Raw genomic sequence first — 26,455 nt, 5'->3', positions numbered from 1 at the left:
CCTCGAAAATCCCAGGGATGAGGGAGCCTGGTGGGCTGCCATCTATGGGGTCACACACAGTCGGACACGACTGAAGCGACTTAGCACCAGCAGTGTTCATTTAAGTCTTACCTAATCCTTCTGTTCCTAGTTCAATCTTCTGACTGATCCCTTGATAAAGATTATAATTATGCCTAATTATGACATTTAACTAAGCTTAAAATTTCTCTTATTTATTTCAATATTTAAACTCTATATAAAAATAATGGATAAGAAAAGGGAAAGAGCTCTTAATATGGGGGTAGAAAAGATATTTTCATCTTTGAGGAGAAAACTTGGGCTGTCTTTACCCATCCCTTCTCTAGAAATGTTATCGATGGCAAACACCATCCTCATGGACATTGGAGGCAAGTTCTGCTGTAGTGAATATTTACTCCAGAGCACAAGAGGCAATAAGTGAGGATAGAGATGCTTTCCACAAGCAGAGGAGCTGGAGCAGTGAAGGCAGAAAGAATCATTTTTACCTACCTCCTTTCCCTTAAACTTCAACTTCCTGGCCTTTGCTGTGCCAGTCTGGACCATCCTAGTCCATAAAAGTGAAAAGTGAAAGTGAAGTCACTCAGTTGTGTCTGATTCTTTGCAACCCCATAGACTGTAGCCTACCAGGCTTTTCCGTCCACGGGGTTTTCCAGGCCTGAATAATGGAGTGGGTTGCCATTTCCTTCTCCAGAGGATCTTTCCCACCCAGGGATCGAACCTAGGTCTCCCACATTGTGGGCAGATGCTTTACCCTCTGACTATGGACTAGAGAAGCCCTAGTCCATAGTCATAAGCAAAAGCCTCAGAATGAGATTCTGAGACATAGGAAAGGGAGAAGGAGGGATGTTAATATGCACGGAGATGAGAAAACTTCCTCAGGTCACTAGTCTCTGATGGCTGCCCGCTTACATGAAAGAAATACTATTCTGGCATAAAGTTGAAGACTGCATGCTTTTCTTCTTTGAATACATACATGCAAGTATCTGCATTCTCTAAATAAATAATAATAATTGCTGAATAACTAAATAAATAACTTTATTATGGGCTAGTGACTCTGTTTAAGTAACAAACACCAATAAGAAGAAAATCTTTAATTCCTTTCTTGCTAGTTTTTTTCATGGCAATATATATTTACTTTGGGCCTTATTTCAGAAAAATTAAAATTCCTTTCAAATTACTATACAGACTCTCTTTAAAAACAGAATAACTAAAAATGCATGATGGTCAATATATTTCAGGCTAATGCTGGGTAGCTTATTCCTCATTTTCACAAATGCAGCTCTAATGTTTGGATTGTTAAAACTTCTCTCTTGAGCAGCAGTGTACTTTCATTCTGAGTCCTTTTACTTAATCAGAGCACACGCACCCACAGGCCACATCAAAGACAAGAAGGCATCAGTGCTCAGATAGGAGTCACATTCTTGATGTAAATGTGTAACAAAATAGCATATTATTCAAATATATTTTATAACATATGTTTGCCTTTATTTTACAAATACCATAATTTAAAAAAAAAAAACTGTGATGATAGAATCAGATAGTAAAAAGGATTACAGATAGTAAGTCAAAATGCCAGTCACTTACACCTGCACCTTTGTGACTTTGGCTAAGTCACTTGCTATCTCTGGACTTAGTTCTTTCATTTTTTTAAAATGTGAAGGTTGGATGAGAGGACCTCTCAGTGGTGTTGATCTAGATTTTGAACCACGATAGTATCTTACTACTTTGAGATAAAAGCATCTTTAAAGTTGTCTGATTCTCTATCTTAAGATGAAATTAAATTTTAGAGAATAAATATAAATATGGTACAATGTGAAGCACGCCCAAGGTTTTTAGTTCCAGTTCTTCTAGTGCTTAATTACTGAAATCAATCACTTAGCAGCAGCTGGTCTACCCAGTTGCAAAATAGAAGTAAAAATACCTGTTATCCCATCTTCACAGAGAATCAGGAAGGATAAATTAAATGAGAGACATTTTAGAGTCCTTGGAAGAAAGTGCTTCTTAAATTAAAAAAAAAATTGCATTACTATCATTCTTATTAGGCAGCAGATATGAGTAATGCAATTTTCTTGTCTATTCCTGTTGGCTGTATCTTCTCAAGGGAATGCATTTGAAAAATAAGTAGAACTATTTCATGGCTAAAGTACTTTAAAAAAAGACTTTTCTGAAAAAACACAATTTTGAAAGTACAGAAAACAAACTAATGCTATCTCAAATTCCCTGAAGAAAAGATTATACTTTCTGGAGAAAATTGACATAATGAAATACTTTATATTCATTAAGTTACTTTCAAACTTTTTATTTCTTCAAGTTTTTGCCACCATTCCTAAAAGACACTGACTATACTTGTATGCTTTACAACCAGACAAAATTAAAGATCATTTCTTTTTGTTTAGAAGTATATGAATAGGGTTTCTAATATTTAAAGAGTTTTTTCCCCCAAAACGTATAGTAATAATAGATTTTCATTAAAATGTTATTTGAAAAACATTATTTCAACAGGAAATAACTCCCTTTTAAACCTTAAAAAAATAAAATAGTTCACAGTTTTCTAATGAAGTCAGAAGATTCTGCTTTTAAAGTTAGTTTAACAATAAGACTTTCAAATAAAACAATTATATTCATAAGAGATGACTGATGACTTGCTTACAGATTTAAGGACTATCCATTTTTCTTTTAATGACTAAGCTTATTTAATTCCAAACATTTTAGAATCAGGGAATAGGACATGTAGTAACTATGTTCATATTCACAAAATGTTAATGTAGCACAATGAGGTGATAGTCCCAGTAGTTTAAACCCAGATCACATCTGTGTTAAACAAGTATTATTGGTCCAGTTTTCAATTCTGTTTTCTCTGTATATATAGTTAATGTCTGGCTGAATTTGTATTTGCTCTTCAAGATTAAAAATTAATGCGCCAAGTTTTGTTAAATCAGGAATTAGTCCTGCCTAAAATCCCATGTACCAAAGTAAGTGTTTATTCAGTAGATGGCCAGCATTATAGCTTGTGTGTGTCCTAGACCAGGTATATATTTTGTGCTTAAGGCTAACTGTTGAAGATTTCTTACCTCCTTTAACTATTTCTGTAAATATTTGTTTATAAGTATTAATGTTCTTTGATCACATAAAAAGTGAAAGGATTCCTAGGCATTCATCTGGACGTTTAAGTAAGCTAGGATTCTGACTATATCTATACAACTTCTCCCTACTTACTTAAGTGTATGTTGATACTGTTGCAAAGGCCTAAATGTTGAAGAATTCATGACTTGGAAGTCCTAAGTCACCGGCAGAGCCAGGATCACAAGTCACGAGCTTCTGCTTGTAGGCTAGGATGTGCTCTTGCATTATTTTTAAGTCTAGCATCAACATTGTCTCCTTGAATCTCATCTTACTATTAAAAGTTATAGAGTAAAAAACTTAGTCATAGATGAGAGTTTGTGTGTATTTACTGAAACATTTTATAGATTCCCCCAAAGTCTGATAAAACTAAACTCAACAGGAAATAAAAATATACCCAAGGGGAGATAGCACAGGAAAGCAGTGGTGACTGATCTGCATGTGGGTTAAAATATACTAGGATTCTGTTTGATTTTACTTGGAGACACTTAAGAGTAGACTTCTGAAGCAGATTTAAATTAAAGATTTTGCTAGAGTAAATAGGGCCGCACTAGCCTTTTGTTTCGTTGTCTTTTAGTTACTGGCTTTTGTATCCCATCTGGATGTCCCTTTGGATTCTTGGACCTTACTTTCAAAATGCATCTACTATTATTTGCTTTGTAAATTAACACTGAGCCATTTCTGCTATTGCACTATCAACATGAAGATAAAATTTTAAGTTTCATACATTTTTATCCTGGGTTGTACTTTGTTTTCACTATTAAGAAGAGACATTTGCTTCTTAATAGTAGTGATCAGTCATAAAGACTAGAACCCAATTCTGTTATCTTGAAATGATGACAGAGTTGATTCATTGACCTATGGCAACAGCAAAAAAAAAAAATTGTGAATAATAAAGGACATCTGAATCTTACTCTTGATTTGTGTAAGTTGGTGATACTAGAAGAGATGTGGTTTTGGAAGAGATACTAGAAGAGAAAGATAGGTTAAGATTATTCTAGTATTATTTTTGTTTCTAGATTTTGCATATGTGTCTTGGTCTCATCATCTTTACAGCTGCAGCTTTATTTACATGCTCATTGCTTTTAGAACTTCCTTTGGTGTATAAGGAGAAATGAAAAGAGAAGGTGAAAGTGTAGGCAACTTTGTTTCTTTCTAGCAGTTCTTACAATTTCCATATGTCACTAGTTAGAGTACCCTGTACAGATTAGAGATTGTGGATTCTGATCATCAAAGCGCCAGGTGAATCATATTGTCAGGCACGTTTAAGAAATACTGCTGCTGCTGCTGCTGCTGCTAAGTTGCTTCAGTCGTGTCCAACTCTGTGTGATCCCGTAGACAGCAGCCCACCAGGCTCCCCCGTCCCTGGGATTTTCCAGGCAAGAACACTGGAGTGGGTTGCCATTTCCTTCTCCAATGATGTTTAAGAAATGATATATTATCTATTTCACCCCACACACTTATTCTCTTGTTGTAGTTATTTTCATGTTGTTAACCTATTTTGAGGGTTTGTAAGCTCCTTGAAGTCACAGAGTATGTCAGTATTTGCACTTTCAAGGAAGAGAATCCATTGCTCTCACCCTGTGTTTAAAAAGTTAATGAATATACTTGTATTCATTTGTTCATTCAATACAGTTGACCCTTGAACAATATGAGTGTGAACTGTGAGGATCCTCTGATCTGCAGATTTTTTTCAGTAGTAAATACTACATGATGCACTTGGTTGAACCGGCAGATGTGGAGCTGTAGATACGGGAAAACTGTGGCTATGGAAGGCCCACTATTAATTATACATGAGTTTCTGATTGTTGGAGGGTCAGCACCCCTAACCTTTGCACTGTTCAAGGGTCAACTGTAAATAATAGTATTATTTTTAAAAATTTGTACCTCTAAGTTAAGGAATACTGGAAAATATACTTCCTACTTCTTGCCAGATTTTAAGCAGTCGAACATCAGGAACTGTATGCCCTGTTGTTCAGCTGCTCAGTTGTGCCTGACTCTTTACTACCCTCATAGACTGCAGCACACTAGGCTGCCCTGTCCTTCACTAGTTCCCGGAATTTGCTCAAACTCAAGCCCATTGAGTTAATGATGCCATCAACCATCTCATCCTCTGTCGTCCCCTTCTCCTCCTGCCCTCAATCTTTCTGAGCATCAGGGTCTTTTCCAATGAGCCAGGTCTTTGCATCAGGTGGCCAAAGTATTAGAGCTTCAGCTTCAGTCCTTCCAAGAAATATTCAGGGTTGCCTTACTGATATGTATTTATGAGAGGGAACTGTCCCTCTCATAAACACTTTTGTACAGATGTATTTTAGATTTGAGTGAGTCTGGGCCTAATTCCTTGGACCTGGTAGGCTGCAATAGTTAGTAAGCTACAAACTCATGCTCCACATTTACGTCCTTTAGACAAAACATGTTTTATAGGACAAGAGCCATTTACCTAGCCAACTTATTTTGTCTCCTTTGTCATTCAAAATCATCAACTGTAAGGGCTGTAAAACATAACTGATGTATTCAAGTTATTTTCAAATAATTTCTAAGTAACAAGAAAGAATGAAAATATCCCTTCACGTTATGAGCTGGAGTGGTTAGACACCTAAAGAAGCTAAAGCATCTCTAGTTTGGCTTTTTTACAAATGTCTCTTCAGATGGTGATTTCCATGTTAAAAAACATAGCTATTTATTCAAAAAGGAAAGGTGTACAGAGTCTCCATGATGAAGAGACTTCCTAAAGAGTAACCTTAAAGAGAAAAAAAAAGACATGAAATACTAAGCAACAACATTTCCTTGCTTGGAAAAGAAAGTGCTCTGACAGCGTTCTTACATTCTTTGTCTTCCCCAAAAATCATGACCTGAGGCCGGTAGGAACAGAATGAAGGATTAAGTGCACAATTACCAAAGTGCCCTTCAAAAGGTATTTCACCAACCACTACAAAAAAATCACCCAATTAAAGGAAGTATTTTAAAAATTCACCTAGAAATAATAGCAAAGTAATTAGTAAAGTTTTGCGTTCTGTATATGTCTTTATTTATCAATGTATTTTTTTAAACCGTGTTAGCCCTTACAAAGCTATTGTTCATTCCTATGGTTCTAGGACAACAGGGATAGGAGTCAAGACCAAGTGATAAGAGTCCCCAATACTCTTTCCATGAATGCATCACACTCCAGACTCATTGGAAAACTACTGATTTTCTTGGATCAATCGCTGATTCACTTGACCTGTGGTGGGACCCCTATTAAGTGGTTTCTAAAAGATGCTCAGGAAGTTCTGATGTGCAGCAAATGGCTGAAGATGACTTGTTTGGATATTTCCAGACCAATTTTACAGAGTTCAAACATAAGGATGTGGGTGGGTGGGGGGGGGGCACATCTCAAGAGCTATAAGTAATAACACCTTATTGTAAATCTATAAAATGGTGTCAGAGTAGTCTGAAACAGTTTATTCCCTTAGTATCTGAAATTTCTAAATCTAGCAAGCACATGGGATATTATTCAAAAACAATGTCATTAAGAATTTGACTGCCAGGAAATGCTTGAACACATACAAACTGTCACTGGGTCTGATCCCAACAGATGTCCCTTTTAGACACCTGTTGGAGTGAACTGTGCCATTGACCCTTTAAATGGGATGGAGCTTTAATTTTCCAAAAGCAGGGACCCCGTTGGAATGCTAGAAATGCACATTTGTTGCTTAGGTTCCATTCTAGTAGACCATCTCCTGAAGTATTATATGGATCTCTTGATTGTGTAGTCAATGAGATCAGTCTACAAATAGCATTCAGATTGACTAGCAGTCTTATTTATAGAGGTGTACTGGAAGGAGTTGATTTCCCATAATCAGCTAATAAGGAGAAGCAATGTTATTTTTACCTTCTCATGAGTCTTTTAAGAATTGATGCGTGAAAGACCAGAACTGCCTCGTAAACTGGAAACTGTTGAAAGCTCACCTAGAAAGCTAGTTCGCGTTTCTCCCAAGTGGGGAGTCCGAATTTGTGTTTGATTATAATGGAATAGCTAACATGTTAGCACAGCTTAACACCAAACGTGCCTGTGGATAATTTTTTCCAAAACCCGACATAAACAAGCTGTGTTAGTATCATTATTTCAGGCACGTTCATCATGTCTATTATAGCATACGACTGCATCAGGTACTGCCTGGTGGAAGGTCATGGATTACACATAGCTATTCAAATACTTTATTTTTGAGACAGCTGAATTACTCCCTGACCTGACTTTAGCGAGTGGGAGGATCATCTTTATGCCTTCCTGCCCTTTCTAAAAATAGTAGGGCCTTTTAACAAGGCGATATTTTAAGCAGCTCATATTCACTTGTCTCATCAGGAGACACTTATTTTGGCCACTTGCGTGGGTCCAGTTTGCCTGTCCGAAGAGTTAGACTTTTGAAGGCTAGCCTGTGCTCCTTCACACCACTCATATAAGAAACTGGCAAGCCTAAAGACACTGGGATTACTAGCTGAGAGTCAGTGGGTAATCACAAACGAAGGGAAGACACTTTTTAGGAATGTGAATATGCTTCCGAAACCATCCATTTCAGATATTTCCACATCAGTCCTCAGCTTTTTGGATCTGTTTTCGTAAAACCTGGCTGTGACTGCGCTCCAGAGACCTCAATGATCTTGCCGCTTTTAATAATTATTAATAGGAGCCACTGCCAGCCTGTGGATAAGGGAACCTAATGAGAAACTGCCATCCAAAACCTGAACGGCAAAAACAAAACCAAGCAAAACCAAACAATCCAAAACAAAACCAAAAAAGAACTACACAAACAGTCTGTGCTCACAAGAAGACGCGTAGAAAAACACCGAGATGTAACTCTGATTTGATAACTGGATTTATAAGTCCATGACTGGCATGCACTGGGTACTTTGTATTTTTCTACTTTGAAAAAACAAGCTCAAATCTAGGTTATTCTGCACAACTGGGACCAAAAACAAAAAATTATGAGTATGAGAAAACGCAGACTCTAAAAGCAAGATGGAATTTAAGCAGGTAAACCCTGTTTCACAGTCATGTCATTCCGGTACAGTTGTACGTGGTACTCGTGTTTGCACCTCTAAGAAATTTCCATTTTTTCGCATCAAAAACTCCAGATATGAAGCTGAAGCTGCTTTCTTCGCCAACCTGAAGCTGTCTGATTTCAACATCATTGACACCCTTGGAGTTGGAGGTTTCGGACGAGTAGAACTGGTAGGTAATCATTCTTTAAATGCTTTTGAAAGTGCTGTCTTCTTTTTTAATTTCTTTTCTCCTAAAGATTCTTTATTCTTCTCTATATATCATTCATTACTCTTGTTCCTAAATCCATACCAGTACTTTCATATCAGCTTATTTTCAACAGTGAAATATGTAATCATTAAACAAAAAATAAACATCAATTTACTTTTTAGAAAACCTCTTCATAATAAATGGAAGGTAAACACATTTACTTAATGAGGAGTCATAAAGCACTTTTTACCCGGCTGAGCTTCTATGATCTTTATTTACTTCCTAAGTTCTGAGCAGTGCTCACTAACTTAATTATTCACTCTATAATCATAATAATTAAAATATAAATTTATGTATATATAAATGGAGATGAAGCATATTTACATGTAGTATATACCTATGCATATAACATATAATTATTCTCACCACTCCTTTAAAAATTAAGCAAATGGTGTAGTTACTCTGTGATTCTGTAGTTATAAGTACCTATTGAGATTACAGTACATATATAGAGAGCTGTATTAGATAGTATGGTTTGAATATTTTATATATTTCACACACATTTCTATTTTATGTACACACACACAGCTAAGTGTTAAGATGAATAAGACATTTTGATATAAGTTTATACATTAAACTCATTGCATCAAAGTGGGGTAAACCAAATGAAAGCATGTTCTATTGTGTCTGTTTAAAATATAAGTTTAAAAACTGACACATTGCAACCAAAACTAGAAAAAAAAATGTATTCTAGTTGCTGCTTTCCAGACTGTGTAGATAAAACCATATTTGAGGATCCAATTAATGTCTACCTCTTCTGAACGTGGAGGAGTCCCTGATATTAGACACCAGTACAGTATGTTAGGAACTCCCTGAGACTGCACAGTTCAGTAAATAGTTACTGTTGCCATCAGGTGACAGGAGAAATCCCCTTCCATAAAAGCAGTTTGAAATCCCCTTCCAAAAATCTTGATGGCAACAGTAACTATTTTTATGTTTGTCCATTTGTGCTACAGTAGGGATTTTTGAGCTGGATAGGCACAACTATGTTATTTACTTAAATATTAGACAAGAAGTGTTTAGAGCCATCAGGTATTGCGTTGAACTTGCATTATACTTCCCTTAACACTGGCTGGAGGTACTGCAGTAATAGTGCTTCTGACTTCACTCCTGACTCATTCTGTGCCTCTGAGGATCAAATATTTTCAGTTATAGGAGTGAAAATCAAGTAAGGGCCTAGGAAAAAAACCTCTTTCTTTTCTGAACCCTGCTAAACTAATGCAATCTTAGATTTATTTTTCAAAAATATTGACTTTGTGATGAAATATAACTTCATATAGCTGGTGAAGACTTAATGACAGTGTTATACATGAACATCTTTGCACTGGGGAGTGTTGGGACATAGAGCATAGAGCATTGTACTCCTAACCATGAAGTGTTTGTTGTCTGGTGTGATTATTTATATTGTTCTTTGTGTCTAAACCCCTCTCTCTATGAAACAGCATAAAGGACAGAATCTTCTCGATATCAATTTTATGTCTGTTATAGTTTCTTCAGTATTATTTTTAAAGACTTTGTACAACAAAAGAGCTGTTTTAGTTGGCCATAAAAATATCAACATTATGACTGTGGTCTCCTAAAAGGTCTGATAACTTCAAACTGGGAGCCTTTGAGTTACCGGTGAGATCTTTTATGAAATACAAGAATTTAGGATTTTTGAAATTTTAGAAATCACTTAAAGACACTGAAACCCCTTCAAGCTGCATAATCAAATGCCAAGCTGATAGTGGAAAACTTCTAGAAAATTCCCTCAAAAATGTGAGGAGGCACAACCACCCACCCAATTAAGAAAGGTTTAAAGTAGACAGTTGGTAAAGAACCCACCTACCAATGCAGGAGACTCAAGAGACACAAGTTCAATCCCTGGGTCAGGAAGATCCCCCAGAGAAGGAAATGGAAACCCACTCCAGTAATTTTGCCTGGAAAATCCCATGGACAGAAGAGCCTGGCGGGCTACAGTCCACGGGGTCGCAAAGAGTCAGACAGGACTGAACGCACATGTGCATCCACACAAAGTGGGCATTTTAAAGGTGATGCAGTTTTAAAAGACACGATTTATATGTGTTTGTATGCAAGTGCATGGTTGAGTACATGCATATTTATTATACTCTTCATCCCAGGAGGGGAATTGGAAGTAGTTCACCCTAACTTTCTTCTCATGGATATTCTATTTCACACTTTTACACAAATGTCTGTAGACTAATGGAAATCATAGGTTATAACTAGGTATAAGGTATAACTAGTACATCCCAGGTAGAAGGGTATGTCCCTAACCTCTGAAGTGATGTCGTCTTGTGTGATCTTGCACTTCCCAGAACAAGTGTGATAATCCAAATATCCAAGTTATCTTCACTGTTCAATGTAGACTAGCCATTTCAGTGATCACTATTACCCTAGAATCCACTACCCCAGTTCTTACCACTTACTAACTATCCTATAATATTAATTACTGGGTATGAAAAATATTCTTCTCTGTGATGATTCATTTTTACATGTATTTGGTGATTCCAAAATTAGGAGCTTGGCCTCAACCCTTTGACCGCAATTACACATACTGATAGGGAATCATGGTGAGGACACGGGTGGCCACCCAGGAGGCTCTAATGGCTACCATTAATTAACCAGCAGACGGTAAAGACTACCCGTTACAGCAGGACTCACACCCTGCATAGGGAGGAGGTGGGTCTAGACAGAGCCCAGTCCTGGTGTGATTACAGAATTTTTCCCTTCACTCCGCTCTGCAAATAGAGTGCTATTTTATGCAGTATATCCTTCACATGAACTCATTTTACATATGTATACAGAGTAATGCATGCGAATGTGTTACTGAACCACGAAAGACACTGGGATTCTTGGGCTCCGGAGAAGAAGAGTTCAGAGGCCAGAGACGAGGCTTGATCACTCAGAGCCTTTGTGTAATAAAGTTTTATTAAAGTATAAAAGGGATAGAGAAAGCTTCTGACATAGACATCAGAAGGGGCAGAAAGAGTGCCCCCTTGCTAGTGTTAGCGATGGAGTTATGCAATTTTTGGACTACTTATTACAGGGAGTCAAAAGAATGTCTGGAGGTTGTAAAGACCTCACTAGACCCACTGCCATAATTTACATTTTAAGATAACAGGATTAGCCAGAAGGTTTTTTTTCCAGAGACTGTCCTCAGGCAAGATACATTATTGTTCTATAATCCTAAGGAATGTAGAGGGAAAAAAAGTTTGTCCTTTCCTCCTCCTTGAGAATTCCAGACCCCTCTCTCCCTGGGGACACCCGGACTTCTTATCAACCTGCCTAGGAATTGACTCTCTCAATACCAAGTACATAATATTTATACCTTGGACCTACCAACCCTTACTTCAGTAGTAATGTTGATCAGATAAGTGACATTATAAAAACTACCACAATTTTTATAACAGTAGTCTTTTTAAAAATGTTCCCAGATATAGATTAGAAGATTATAAACTCTTGAATTGGGTATGTAGAACTAAGAAATTTGCATTTATGAACCCCATTTCCTATTAGAAGTTAGAAGTGTAGTTTTATTATCATTTGATATACAGATCATGTTCATGTTATTTTGCTTAATACCCTTCAAACACTTCTTAGCATTTTTTAATTTTATCACTTATGTCAATTTAGATGAATTTAGATGCAGGGGTATTTTTCAGACAGATGAATTACTGAAATGATCTACTGCCAACTTTTAGAGATGAGAACATAATTTTGTAAAATAATAGAAACTTAAATATTTCTTCAGTGATGAGACAAGAAGCTTGAAGTAAAGGCCTTATATGAATGGGAGTTCTGTTCTTAAGTTATTCAGTCTATTTCATAAATACTTTTAGCATAACTGATTTCAACTACTCTCAGACATGTCTTATTCATACCCATTATCTTTGGGAAGTCATTTATACTGCTTTCCTTTCTGTGACTGGTATATGCTTTATTTTCTGTACATATTTTATTTTGAAGAATTGCTTTCTTACTTATTCAGGGCTACCTGCTTACAGAATATTTTCCGGAAGATCACATTCCATTTATAATAGCACCTTCCGTGAAATAACTTTTTTTTTTAATGTATGACATAATTGTTAAAGCTATAAGCATTGCTGTAAGACATCTATGTAATCCTCTTAATTTACAAGACATAAGTGTAAAATAAGGAGATTGATTTTTACAAATCACAAGTGAAAATTAATTTCATTCCTTTATGGTCACATTTCAAATTTACTCTTATTTGCTCTTGTCAGAGAGGCACTTGATTTTCAAAGTAGATTGTGTGTGTGAAAGTCGCCCAGTTGTGTCCAACTTTGCGACCCCACGGACTGTAGCCCGCCAGGCTCCTCTGTCCATGGAATTCTCCAGGCCAGAATACTAGAGTAGGTAGCTGTTCCCTTCTCCAGGGGATCTTCCCAACCCACTGATTGAACCCAGGTCTCCTGCATTGTAGGAGAATCATTTACTGTCTGAGCCACCAGGGAAGCCCCTAGAGTAGACTGATACAAGTCAAATTTATTAATCTAGCAGTGCTATGTGGTGGTTGCTTTAAATGTTAAATATTTAATCTAGTCAGCATTTCAAACCTACTCCAGAACACCATACTTGGATAAAATATAGGAACAGTGATATGGAAAACATGATCTCTGTCTTCTTGGATTATATTCTTTCTGCATCATTTATTTTATATTTATGTAGCCAGCTCTCTGCTGAGACATACAAAGTTTAATAGAAAATAGCCACTGCCTCTAGGGACTCACAGTCTTCTGGGACAGGCAATCATGCAAAGAAATAAGTAAGCCCATAGAGTATGAGCAACATGTGCTCAGCACATGGAACAAAGAGCAAGACTTCCTGAATGTCTTAGAATTTCTAAGACAGACGATCAACACATTAAGGCACTGACATAAATATCCTAAAGTGTTTTGGTACACTTCTCATAAAATGAACTATTGCAAGACAGTTTATTAGTAAACTGATAGTAATGTTTCTTGATAAATTGATATTATTTTCTTACTAAAATAATAAAGCTTTTTATTTGAACCCAGATTTATAATTTTCAAATTGCTCTCATATCCTGTGTATAATTTTCCCTTTATAACTACTCTGGGAGGGATAATCCACATTTCACAGGAAAGAAGAAGAATGCATATAAGTGACCTAGGATCACAGGTCACTGAAAGAGCTGTTGTTATTGCCCAGAACTACTGATTTTTAAACTAGAATTTCTTTTTTAATCATTCCGACTTCTAAAACTATTTAATTCTGTCACTCCAATAACAGCCACCATTATAAAATCAAACAAGTGTCACACTGCATTATCATATGCATACCTTTGTTTTCTTTTTTTAAAACAGTGTGTTAGAATTCAAGAACCTGTATTTATGATTATCCACTATTCACGTCTTCCTCTGTCAAACCTTCAGAGAGTCTCTTTTCTCTTTTGTGGCTCCTAGATTAGTGTTAAAATATCTGTGGAGGGAAAAATAGACATGAGACAGTATGACATGGTAGAAAAAGGCTAGAACTCTGGAATCAGTCTTTCTGGATTCAGATCTTGCCAACTGTGTGTGATTAGTCATTTACTTAAACCTCTTGAGCCTCAGAGGTTTTTTATTGAGAATAATAAAAGGGTATGTGCCTAACAGATTGCAAAGATTGAATGAGTTAAACTCCTTAAAACAGTGCCTTCCACATAACAGGTTAGTAAGTGTTGGCAGTGTTATTATTATTATTAAAATATGCTAATAATAACTGATCCATTGATCCACTGATCTGATGATCAGTGACCCATTGATCATTTTCGGCTTTGCCTATAGAAAAGGGAAGGGATGAAATAATTTTCCTCTTTTCTACCACGGTTAGGCCAAGTCCTGAGAATACAAGCATTTCCCCAATATAAGAAAGAGCCTGAGGTCTTCAAATGACCTACAATGAGAGCTTGTATCGAATTCCCCCAAACCACTAAGCACCTTACCTTCTGATCTGTCATGAGTGCAGATAGCAAACAGTTTTCAGTCCTCCTCACACTAAACCTTTGTGAATCTGAAGTAGTCTGCTCTAACTTATCCATTTCTCTTCTAAATTGAAAAGCCCCACCCCTTAACCTCTAAAATCATTTTTAGTGCAAACTGCTAAATCATATCCACTTTCTCCATAATTTTCCTAAACCACGGCACCCTGGTTGGGCACAACAAGGGTCTGGCTCTTGCCAAATGGAGGACAAAGGTCACCTCTCATTTCACCTGTGGCACAGTTCCATGATGTGAATTGCCCAGGATGGGGCAATGCAGTAGCAAGTTGTGAGAACTCTGCCTACACTGACAACCACGTTAGTGCAACAGGGTCTATGTGCTGTACATGTGTGTGTCCATACCACTCTCACAGCATTTTCCCAGCTGCTCAGTCACTATGTGTCACATGGAAGTGACGTGGAAGACTATGTACACCAACTTAAAAAAAATAGGGACTAAGAGATGATTAAAGAAAGAAATGAGGTGAAACACCTGTTGCTCAGTCAGCAGAGTTTTGTTTCATTATTATGAAAGGGGAAAGCTTAACTCCAAAGGGAAACCCCATGGAAGATGAAAACTTTTCAAGAGCATCTTGCTGCCAAGCCACACACATGACTGAAATAGAATAGCTGTGGGATCACTGGGCAACGCTGCCATTTGTGGCCACAGCAGTTTATGCTGCAGAGGATGCCTGGGGAAAACCCTGCCATCCTACGGCCTTGTGTCCTCAGTAACCAAAGTGAATCAGGACTCTGTACTGGGTGAGCACTCAAAATGGCCTCATTTTAATACAGCCTTTTCTCTAGACATACCTTACTAGTCAATACAGTGTTGGTCTCTGAGTCATGTCCGACTCTTTGCAACCCTGTGGACTGTAGCACACCAGGCTCCTCTGTCCACTGGATTTTCCAGGCAGGAATATTGGAGTGGGTTGCCATACCCTACTAGGATTATTATTAAATGTGTCATCTTCATTTATTCTCCAAAAGAATGAAAATTGATACAAATTATTAGTTGTGATAGATAGTATTGATTTCTGAGAAAATAAGTTATTCAGAGAGCTAAAGAAAATCCAATCTGATAAATGCTAACTGAACATAACAGGTGCAGTCACAATACAGGCATTCCTGAGAGATACTGCGGGTTCAATTCCAGACTATTGCAATAAAGTGGGTATCACAATAAAGCAAGTGACAGGAATTTCTTGGCTTGCATATGGAAGTTATGTATAGCCTATTGTTGTTTAGTCACTAACTTGTGTCTGACTCTTTTGCAACCCCATAACTCTAGTCCCCAGGCTGTTCTGTCAGTGGGACTTTCCAGGCAAGAATACGGCAGTGGGTTGCCATTTCTTTCTCCAGGGGATCTTCCTGACCCAGGGACTGAACCCACATTTCTTGTTTAGCAGGCAGATGCTCTACCACCAAGCCACTAGGGAAGGCATGTATATACCACACTGTATCTATAAAGTATGAAAAAGCATTATGTCTGAAAAACAATGTACATACCTTAATTAAAACATATTTGATTGCTAAAAAATGCTATCGTCTGACTCTTCAGTGAGTCATGGTAGTAACATCAAGGATTGCTGATCACAGATTATGATAGCAAATACTAATGAAAAAGTTTCCAGTGTTGTGAGAATCGCCAAAGTGTGACACAGGGACACGAATGTGGGCAAATGCTGTTAGAAAAACGACGACTTTGACACAGAAGCAATTTACATCACATTTACATTGTGCTGACAACTATTTACATATGTGCTGTATTCACACCTATTTATGTCGCATTTTCATTGTATTGGATATCATAAGCAAAGAAGAGATGATTTAAAGTCTACCAAGACCAAGTGAAGTCGGACTCTTTGCAACCCCATGGACTATAGCCTACCAGGCTCCTCCATCCATGGGATTTTTCAGGCAAGAGTACTGGAGTGGGTTGCCATTTCCTTCTCCAGAGGATCTTCCTGACTCAGGGATCGAACCCAGGTCTTCTGCATTGTAGGCAGACACTTAGGTTATATGCAAATATTATGCTATTTTATATCTGGGACTTGAGGATTTGAGGATTTTGGTATCCACAGGGGATCCTGGAGCCATTCAGGACATTAAGGGACAACGACTGATGTCGACAAAGGAGCCTGGCGAGACGCAGTCCTTAGAGTCACAGAGTCAGACATGACTGAAGCGACAGAGCAAGCATCATAAATCTAGAGGCAGTGGACGTGTCTTTCCAAGGCTTAAGATAAATTTTGGATGAACTCTTTTATCACCAATTAATCCACTCACTCACCTTCTTTGTTTTCTATGACATAAATTTGATTTTTTAATCCAGTGAATTTATGGTCACATCACATGCAGCAAAAGTTTATCTAGCAAAAATTTCCTAAACATTTTTTGTGGGGTGTAGAAATATGAGGTGTGATTCCTACCCTCAAAGAACTTCTTGCCTTCTCCTGAGTAAGAAGATTCATGCATATGAAAAACAGCACGTGAAATCTTTTAGAACGGTATTAAATTCTAAATCATGCAGAAGGATTCTCAGCATTTCAAAAAGAGAGCATTTGGAGCTGATGGTGGAGTGGGGCCCTAAGAAGACAGAGCTCAAGCTAGAGCTGAGAGAATAGGCTGGGGGTTAAATAGAGAGATGAGAAAAGGCTGCTGGGGGAAAGGCCATTCCAGGAAAAGTTTACAGCACAGAAGGCCATATGTTTTCACAGGACACCAAAGCAAGTGGCCTGACTAGAGGTTGTGTGAGGGAGCAGGGAGAAATACCAGATGACCAATTGACAGGGTATAACCGTATTATATTCTTAGAGGAGATGTACTTTAAGGCATCAGGCATTTTTGGCCATTAGGTCAAGCGAGGCACAAATAAACACAGACTCAGCCCTGAACTTCCACCCATGAAATAAAAGAATACACTATAAGGTGACTAGACAGGCTATTTTTAGGTGGCAGTGCTCCCAGAAATAAACATCATAATTTCACTTCTGAATAAGGTAGTTTACTTTGTGCCAAGATGTATTCCATGTCCCTGAAAATTTTATATAAACGCTTGCAATGACAGATCCCTTCCATGAAAGGGAAAAACATCTTCTATTTATTAGTAGTGTTGAAAATAGCCATGTCCTCTTAAATCAAATGAAATGATTGGTCTAGCTTTCCGGAAATAAACTGAAAAAAGATGATTCTGAATATTTCAGTGTATCTCATCAACTGCATACATTTATAGTTCATTGCTAAGTCGTACTCTCTCCTCACATTAATGCCCCTGATGTGTGTCATATTAGGCTAAATGCTGAGCTAAGTTATCAGGAGATTTTGTGGGTCAAATAAGTGAGTGAGTGAAAGTCACTCAGTCGTGTCCAACTCTTTGCAACCCCAGGGACTATACAGTCCATGGAATTCTCCATGCCAGAATACTGGAGTGGGTAGCCTTTCCCTTCTCCAGGGGATCTCCCCAACCCAGGGATCAAACCCAGGTCTCAGAAAGGGTGAAGTTCAAGTATACCATGTATTAGGATATTAAGATCTGATTATAAGCCATTTGATTAAAAGTCTTCCAGTATGTAACCATTTCTTTAAAAATTACAAGGTTTATTTGTCTAACATCTCAAAAGTGTGACTAGAATGCAAACACTTTCATAAATTAATCTGATCACATCTCAGAGAGTAGAATTTTGCCATATATGATTCTCTCTGTGTCTTTTAACTCATTTTAAACATTCACTGAGTCAATAAGCAAAAGAAAGTGAAGTGTCAACTTATACTGAACTCCATCTATGTGGTGTTTTAAGTATTTAAGTATTAGAATAAGCGGAATTATGTGAAGTACTTAGCAGTACAAAACCATTGCATACAGTACTTCTTTGTATTAATGAGATTACACATAGAAATTAAATCTTAAGGGAAAGAAACCTATTATCTGATGAAGGAAAATAATTTTAAGTATATCATAGGTAGTAAAATCAATTTTAATATCACTAGAAAATAAAATAAGCACTGTAGGGAAGAGAAATAATACGTTTACATTTCACATTTCAGTAGACAATCTGAAATGTAAGTAGCCCTTTGAGTAAAAATGTATCCGTGCTAATTCTCTATTAAGGGAAATCACAAGTGTACTTTCATTTGCAAATTATTTCCATAAAATAATCCAAACTTTTGTTCCTGTTGTAATTAAAAATTGAAAAGTATGGAGCTCTTTTTCTCATCTTCCTCTAAACTGAAAGTTAAATGTCTTTTTAAAAAATTAAAATGAAACTATCTCCTCTATGAACACTGCTTTGCACATCTTTTACTCAATTTTAATTTAAGAAAATATGTATTTCCTTATGTTTCTTGTCACTAGCCATAGAACTGAATTTTAGGTCTAAAAGCAAGTTACAGAGAAAATGGGGTTATGGACACTTTTCATGACAGGTGTGGTGACCTTGGGAAGGAAAACAAGGATGAAAAGACCGTCTCTTAATTATCACTTGTGCAAATGGCAGGTGGAATCAAATGAAAAAAGATAAGACAAATCGCTTTTTCTAGGTTCTTTGTTCTGAATTGATATGTTTGACCATTAATATAGATAGCTTAGTGGTTACTAAGTGCTTAATATTATACATAATAGTGCTTAATATTATGAATAAAACCTTAAGTAAAACATCTTACAACAGGGCCACACCTCTGTGCTCCTGGCTGAATAATTTTCAAACTCTGACGTCCCTATTTAACTCATTGTCCAGCCTTTCCATTCTCTGTGTCACTTGGATAGGCATCACCCAGACAGTAACAAGTTTCCATCGTTTCTCCCTCTGTATCCTATGGAACAAAACAGATGCCATGGTTCTTTCTTAAGCTTCAGACATAGATGATGGAAAAGAAATCTATGATATTACTATGTAATGTGGAGAGACAGATAAGTAATAAAACTGTGGATAACTAGTGAGAAAAGAGGTTTTAACAACAGTGTGATATCAGATAAGCTTTTAATTAAGATTAATCTTAATGTTTCCTGAATTTGATAGTACTTTTACACAGTGAAATGTGATTCTCACAAAAATTATCTTTTGTTTTTTTGTGTTTTTTTTTTTTTTGGTTAGGAAATGTTGAGGAGTACAGTTCAAAACTACTTTGTAGAATAGAAGCCTTCTGTGCCCTTAAAAAATTTAACTTGCTTTCACTAATGCAGTAAGTCAGTTCTTCCTGAATATTTGGGCACGTTAGTATTTCAGAGTCGGACACAACTGAAGCAACTTAGCAGCAGCAGTATTTCATGTCCAAAAATGTTATTTGAGTCACAGCAGTAATATTGCTTTTTCTTTCTCTGTTGAAAGAGAAACTTCCTTAAATTCAGACAGATAAATTTTTCCTATTCCTTTGCATTCAGATGGTAGGAACAACTAACTTAAAAACAGATTTAATTATGAATTATAGTAGTAAAATACTATTTATAGTGAAAGTCGCTCAGTCATGTCAAACTCTCTGTGACCCCATGGATTATACAGTCCATGGAATTCTCCAGGCCAGAATACTGGAGTGGGTAGCCTTTGACTTCTCCTGGGATCGAACCCAGGTCTCCCGCATTGCGGATGGATTTGTTACCGGCTGAGCCACAAGGAAAGCCCAAGAATACTGGAGTGGGTAGCCTATCCCTTCTCCAGCAGATCTTCCTGACCCAGGAATCCAACCGGGGTCTCCCACGTTGCAGGCAGATTCTTTACTAGCTGAGCTATCAGGGAAAAAAGTGTCCCTTTTAATCAGCATTCCCCCATATCTTGGAACTCATGGTAATAATGATAACGATTCTTACATAGCACCTTTAATTTTCGAAGTATTTTCACATGCACCATCTGATTAGGTCTTGGACTATGTGCAACTATAAACGAATGTGGTTTTATTCTTGAAAGTGAGGAAAATGAGGCTCCAGATTACATGAACTTGGGTATGACTGTAGTTTGTGTGTTATTAAAATAATAAGACATTACCCAGAAAATACATATTATTTTGACTAGAAAAGTTTTAAGAATTTGTAATAGGTATATACATTTTGCTTAAATTGACCCACAATCCAACCTTTACTTGGACACAACTTTTTTGTACTTAGGGCTTAAAAGAAAAGTCATAAAATAGGGAAGTCATTAAAAAAGAATAAACTGTTTTTAAATGTTAATAGTTTCCCAAAACTAGAGTAAAAATGAAATATAGTTTTGACTAATTGGGGGACTTTTACTGAATAGGTAAAGATAAGCATAGAAAGAAAAGCATTTCTGACATGCAGTTCCTTAAAATGTAATTTAAAAATATAACTGTCACACAATTAATAAAGAAAACTAGAAAATATAGATACACATATTTTGGGGGCCTTTTCTTTTTAAAATTCCTTAAAAACTTTGTTGAGGTATAATCTGTTCACCACAAATTATACAATCACCACCACAATCCAATTTTAGAACATTTCCATCACTTTAATAAGAACCCTTGTGGCCCATTTGCAAATACTCTCCATTCCTACTCTGAGTTCCAGCAACTGCTAATTTACTCTCTCTCTGTAAAGATTATCCTTTTTACTGCCTGTTTTCTTACACTAAAGCTCTGTTTTACACTAAAAAGCTTTTATTTTCTAAATGTGTAATTATTCAATGTAAATCTAGTTCTTTGTAGATGTAAATAAACGTGTTTAATACACAACAACTTCATGTTTTTCTTCTTTTTGAATTTTATGCTGATTTTATGTCTCCTTTATACCCCGCTTCAGCTTTGTTATTGTACCCAGTTGCTATAGAATAGAGCTGTGTACGTTGTTTGCTGAACACAGAGTTTGAGGTCAGTATCTCATAGGTCAGTTTGAGGTCAGTATCTCAAGCTGTGAAGCAATGTCTGGCAATAAGGGAATACTGGAAAATGATGGAGACAGAACAACCTAGGGCTTATGCATTTCTAGAGGGTCTAATAGTTGGTGTACTCATTTACTCAGCTATTAAAAGTTTTATTATGGGTCTTTTGCCTCTTTTGGTGTATCTGGTTGAGAACTGTAACTGGAATAGAGAAAGCATACTCTCCTGCACCCCAGTTTGGCTCAGTTTATCTTATAGAAGAGGACCCAAACAGTTCTCTCAGTCTAGGATTTTTTCTTGCCTTCCCTCCCTCCTTCCCTTGCTTCCCCCTCTTCCTTCCTTCCATCTTCACTTATAGAATTTTTCTTTTTACTACAGACCTTATCAGGACTTCCATAAATAACCTCAATTTAAGTAAATATGGGCTACTGAAATCTTATTATACAGACCATGGCTGTATACTTAAATCTTGAATTATTTAGAAAACTATTTCTTACCAGCTTAAAAAATGTCAAAAATAAAGAAATGATTTTATGCCATCCCATGTGACATGGATTGCCTAATTGAATCCTGTGCTATTTTGTTTAGAGAAAATATTTGTCATTTCTGTTTTGCTGTTGTCCAGCTATTACAAGTAGGGTGACTCTGCCTAGATTTCCTTTATGCCTTGGGGCGTGTTTTAATGCTCTTCTTGGGAAAGCTACTGCTATTTCATCCAGTGTATGCGTGCTCCGTCACTAAGTTATGTTCTGACTCTGTGACCCCATGGACTGTAGAGGAACCCATCAGGCTGCTCTGTCCATGGGGTCTTCTGGCAAGAATACTGGAGTGAGCCGCCATTCTCTCCTCCAGGGGATCTTCCCAACCCAGGAATTGAGCATGCATCTCCTGCATTGGCAGACACATTCTTTACCACTGAGCCACTTGAGATAGCCAGTGTTTCAGTCTTTGAAAATTAGTAACACAGAGAATGCAATAGGTAAGCAGATCTCCTTCAGGTGCTGTGGCTGAGAGAACAGAAAAAACGAAACTTCCACCTCCCAACAGAGTATGCTTGCACTATAAATGCAGGGTCACGCTTTCAGATCATCACGTTTCCTTAAGCTACCTTTTTGTTACTTGGGAAATCCACCCTTTATCCTTTGGCCCAAGCTACCACCACAAGTTTGTTGGACTGTTTCCATAAAGTCAAATATAATTAAAATATGCCTTTAAAATGTACATTATGTCAAATTTCGGATTCATAGAATTTTCCAGAACCCTTGGATGTAATTTAGTTTAGCCCTTCATGTTCTGAGAGGTGGCTTGAGGCCCAGTAAGGTTATATGACTAATCATAAACCTATTACTAAAAGATCCAAGACTAGCATCCAGGTTTCCTGTAAACTTTTCTTGAAATATAGTTGGCATATAATATTATGTTAGTTTCAGGGGTACTACATAGTGATTTGATATTTGCATACATTATGAGAATGATCACAATAAATCTAGTAATCATCTGTCCTCTTACAGTGATTAAAATATTATATCACCATGTTCCTTATTTATATAGTACATCCCGTTGGCTTATTCTATAACTGAACATTTGTACCTCTTAAATCCCCTTCCCTTATTTTATGACCCCCACTTCCTTCCACTCTGGCAACCACACATTTGTTCTCTGTATCTATAAGTCTTTTTTTGTTTAGTTTGTTTGTTTTGCTTTTAGATTCCACATATAAGTAAGATATGATAGCATTTCTGTTTCGGTCTGACTTAGGTTGCTTCCATATCTTGGCTATTTTTTTTATTGTGGCTAATACCCCTGCTATGAACATGGGAATGCATGCATTGTTTGGAATTAGTGTTTTGGGTTTTTTGAGCAAATACCCGGAAGTAAAATTGTTGAATCATTTGGCAGTTCTATTTTTTACTTTTAATAGGAATCTATAAAAATTGGGTAATTGTAATTGCCTATACCAATGGCACTAGTGGTAAAGAATCTACCTGCCATTGTAAGAGATTCAAGAGATAAGAGTCAATCCCTGGGTTGGGAAGATCCCTTGGAGTAAGGAATTTCAACACATTCCAGTATTCTTGCCTGGAGAAGTCCATGACAGAGGAGCCGGGCAGGAGGTTCATGGAGCCACAAAGAGTCAGACATGACTGAGTGACTGAGCACACACATACCAATTTACAATCCTACCAAGGAGGGTTCCCTTTTCTCCACATCCTCCCCAACATTTGTTGTTTATGGTATCTTTGATGATAGCCATTGTCACAGGTGTGAGGCAAATTCTCACTGTGGTTTTGATTTGCATCTCCTTTTGATGATTAGAGATGTTGAGCATCTTTTCAAGTTTCTCTTGGCCCATCTGTATGTCTTCTTTGGACAAATGTCTATTCAGTTCCTCTGCCCATTTTTTAAATTGGATTGTTTGGAGTTTTTTATGTTGACTTGTATGGTTTCCTTGTATATTTTGGATATCAACTCCTTATTGGACATATTACTTGCAAATATTTCTCCCGTTCAATGGGTTGCCTTTTTGTTTCATTGACAGTTTCTTTCGCCATGCAAAAGATCTTTAGTTTGGTGTAGCCCATTTGTTTATTTTTGCTTTTGTTTCCATTCCCTGAGGAGACATTTTGAAAAATGTATTACTAATACTGATGTCAGAGAGCCTACTGCCTATATTTTCTTCTCGGAGTTCATTGTTTTAGGACTTACAATTGAGTCTTTAATCCATCTTGAGGTTATTTTCTGTATATGGTATGAGAAAGTCGTCAGTTTCTTATGCATGCAGCTGTTTAGTTTCTCCAGTACCATTTATTGGAAAGACTTTTTTCCCTCATGTATTGACATATCCTTGCTTCCATTGTAATAAATCAACTGACCATATAAGCTTGGGTTAATTTTGGGCATTATATTCTGTTCCATTGATCTTTGTGTCTGGTTTTGTGCCAGTGCCTGCTTTTTTGATTACCATAGCTTCACAGCACAGTTTGAAATCAAGGGGCATTATACTTGCAAGTTCGTTCTTCTTTCTCAGGATTGCCTTGGCTACTCAGGGTCTTTTGTGTTTCCATACAAATTTTAGAATTATTATTCCTGTGAAGAACGCTTTTTGTTAGGGATTGCATTGAATCTGTAGATGAGCCTTGAGTAGTATGTTCATTTTAACAATATTGATTCTTCCATTTCATGAGCATGAAATAGCTTTTTAACTGTTTTTATTTTCTTCAGTTTCTTTCATTAATGTCCTCTAGTTTCCATGATACAAGTCTTGTACCTCTTTGGTTAGACTCCTAGGTATTTTATTCTTTTGATACAGTTATAGGTGGGATTGTTTTAATTCCTTCCTGATAGTTCATTGATAGTTTATAGAAATGCAGTAGATTCCTGTATATTAATATTGTATTGTGAAACTTTACCAAATTCACTTATAGTTTTATAGTGTTTTTTTTTGGGGGGGGGAGTGATATCTTTAGGATTTTCTATATATAATATCATGCCGTCTGTAAACAGTAATGGTTTTACTGCTTCTTTCCAGTTTGGATTCCTTTTATTTCTTTCCTGCCCTGACTATTATAGTTAGGACTTTCAGTACTATGTTAAATAAAAGTGATGGAGTGGGCATCCTTGTATTGTTCTTAATCTTAAGGAGGATACTTTTAGCTTTACACTATTGACTATCATGTTAGCTGTGGATATGCCATATTTATATATTGAGGCATTTTCCCTCAATACCCACTTTGTTGAGAGTTTTTAATCATGAATCAGTGTAGAATTTTGGCAGAAGATTTTTGTGTCTATTGAGATATTTTATTGCTAAGTCTGTTAATGTGAAGTATCATATTAATTGATTTGCAGATATTAACCATCCTTGCATTCCCTGCTGTAAATCCCATTTGATCATGGCTTATGATCATTTTAATGTTTTGTTGAGTTTGGTTTGCTAACATTTTGTTGAGAGTTTTTGCATCTATATTCACCAGTGATTTGGCCTATAATTTTTTTTTTATGGTATCTTTATCTCATTTTGGTATCAGAGTGATGCTGGCCTGGGAGAATGGATTCAGAAATGTATTTTTCTCTTTAATGTTAGTACATACAGTATTGTCTAAGAGGCCTCAAACTATCTGTATTTTTTTTTAATCCTTTTTTCATTTTTCTGTTCAGCTTGTGTGATTTCCATTAGATAAGATTACGTATCTATTCCTCTGGGCTCCCCTTGTGGCTCAGCTGGTAGAGAATCCACCTGCAATGTGGGAGACCTGGATTTGATCGCTGGGTTGGGAAGATTCCCTGGAGAAGGGAAAGGCTACCCAGTATTCTGGCCTGGAGAATTCCATGGACTGTATAATCCATGGGGTCGCAAAGAGTCGGGCACGACTGAGTGCCTTTCACTCCACTTCACTCGTCATCCAATCTGCTGATCATTCTGGTGTACTTTTCACCTCACTTACCGTGTTCTTCAGATCTGTTTGCTTCTTCTTTATATTTTCTAACTCTTTGGTGAAATTCTGTGTTTATCCATGCATTTTTATGATCATTATCTTGAACTCTGTATTGGGTAGAATGCTTATCTACACTTTGTTTAGTTCTTTTTCTGAGGCTTGGTCTTATTCCTTAGTTCAGTGGTGGGGCTGAGTCCCCACAGAGCTGTCTGCATGACTTGGGCCGGAGGGGCATATCTGGGGCTGGTGCCGAGTACCCAGCACTATTAGGATAGAGTTGCTCAGTTGTGTCTCTCTGTGACCTCGTGGACTGTAGCCCTCCAGGCTCCTCTGTCCGTGGGATTCTCCAGGCAAGGATATGGAGTGTGTTGCCATTCCCTCCTCCAGGGGATCTTCCTGACAGGGGTTGAACCTGGGTCTCCTGTACTGCAAGCAGATTGTTTACCGTCTGAGATGAGCCACTAGGGAAGCCTAATAGGACGGAAAGAGGACTCTGAAGTTGCACTTTGCAGTGCCTGTGTCCACATGGTTAGAGCAAGCTCCCTAAAACGGCACCAAGAGTGCTCCTATTGCCCCCCCGCCTCTCCAGAGGCTCTCAGAGATTAGTAAGTAGTTTTGATCCAGGCTTCTTTCAGACTTCTGGGACTTGAAGTGTGTGAGATTTTTGTACATGCCACTTAAGAGTGAAAAAAAGCCCTCCTGCTCTCCCTAATGCAAACCTTGCTGGTTTTCAAAGCCAGATGTTATAGGGGCTCATATTTTA

General features: G+C 37.2%; 1 protein-coding gene across 3 annotated transcripts in view; it reads left to right on the top strand.

The window, feature by feature from the left end:
• The window catches only part of PRKG1 (protein kinase cGMP-dependent 1), a 1,303,224-nt gene that overhangs the window by 1,242,553 nt on the left and 34,216 nt on the right, over positions 1-26,455 (top strand). For 2 of the 3 annotated variants that reach the window (XM_069567846.1, XM_069567847.1), the window contains one exon: positions 8,251-8,347. In XM_069567846.1, the coding sequence (XP_069423947.1) occupies positions 8,251-8,347 (97 nt within the window). Of the gene's footprint in view, positions 1-7,517; positions 8,150-8,250; positions 8,348-26,455 lie in introns of those variants that run through there. The other variant, XM_069567848.1, reaches the window with a different exon arrangement.

This window comes from Ovis canadensis, chromosome 22 (genome assembly GCF_042477335.2).
Source record: "Ovis canadensis isolate MfBH-ARS-UI-01 breed Bighorn chromosome 22, ARS-UI_OviCan_v2, whole genome shotgun sequence".
Taxonomy (NCBI): Eukaryota; Metazoa; Chordata; class Mammalia; order Artiodactyla; family Bovidae; genus Ovis; species Ovis canadensis.
The sequence above is the reverse complement of the archived record's forward strand: the minus strand, read 5'-3'. Positions and strand labels throughout refer to the sequence as shown.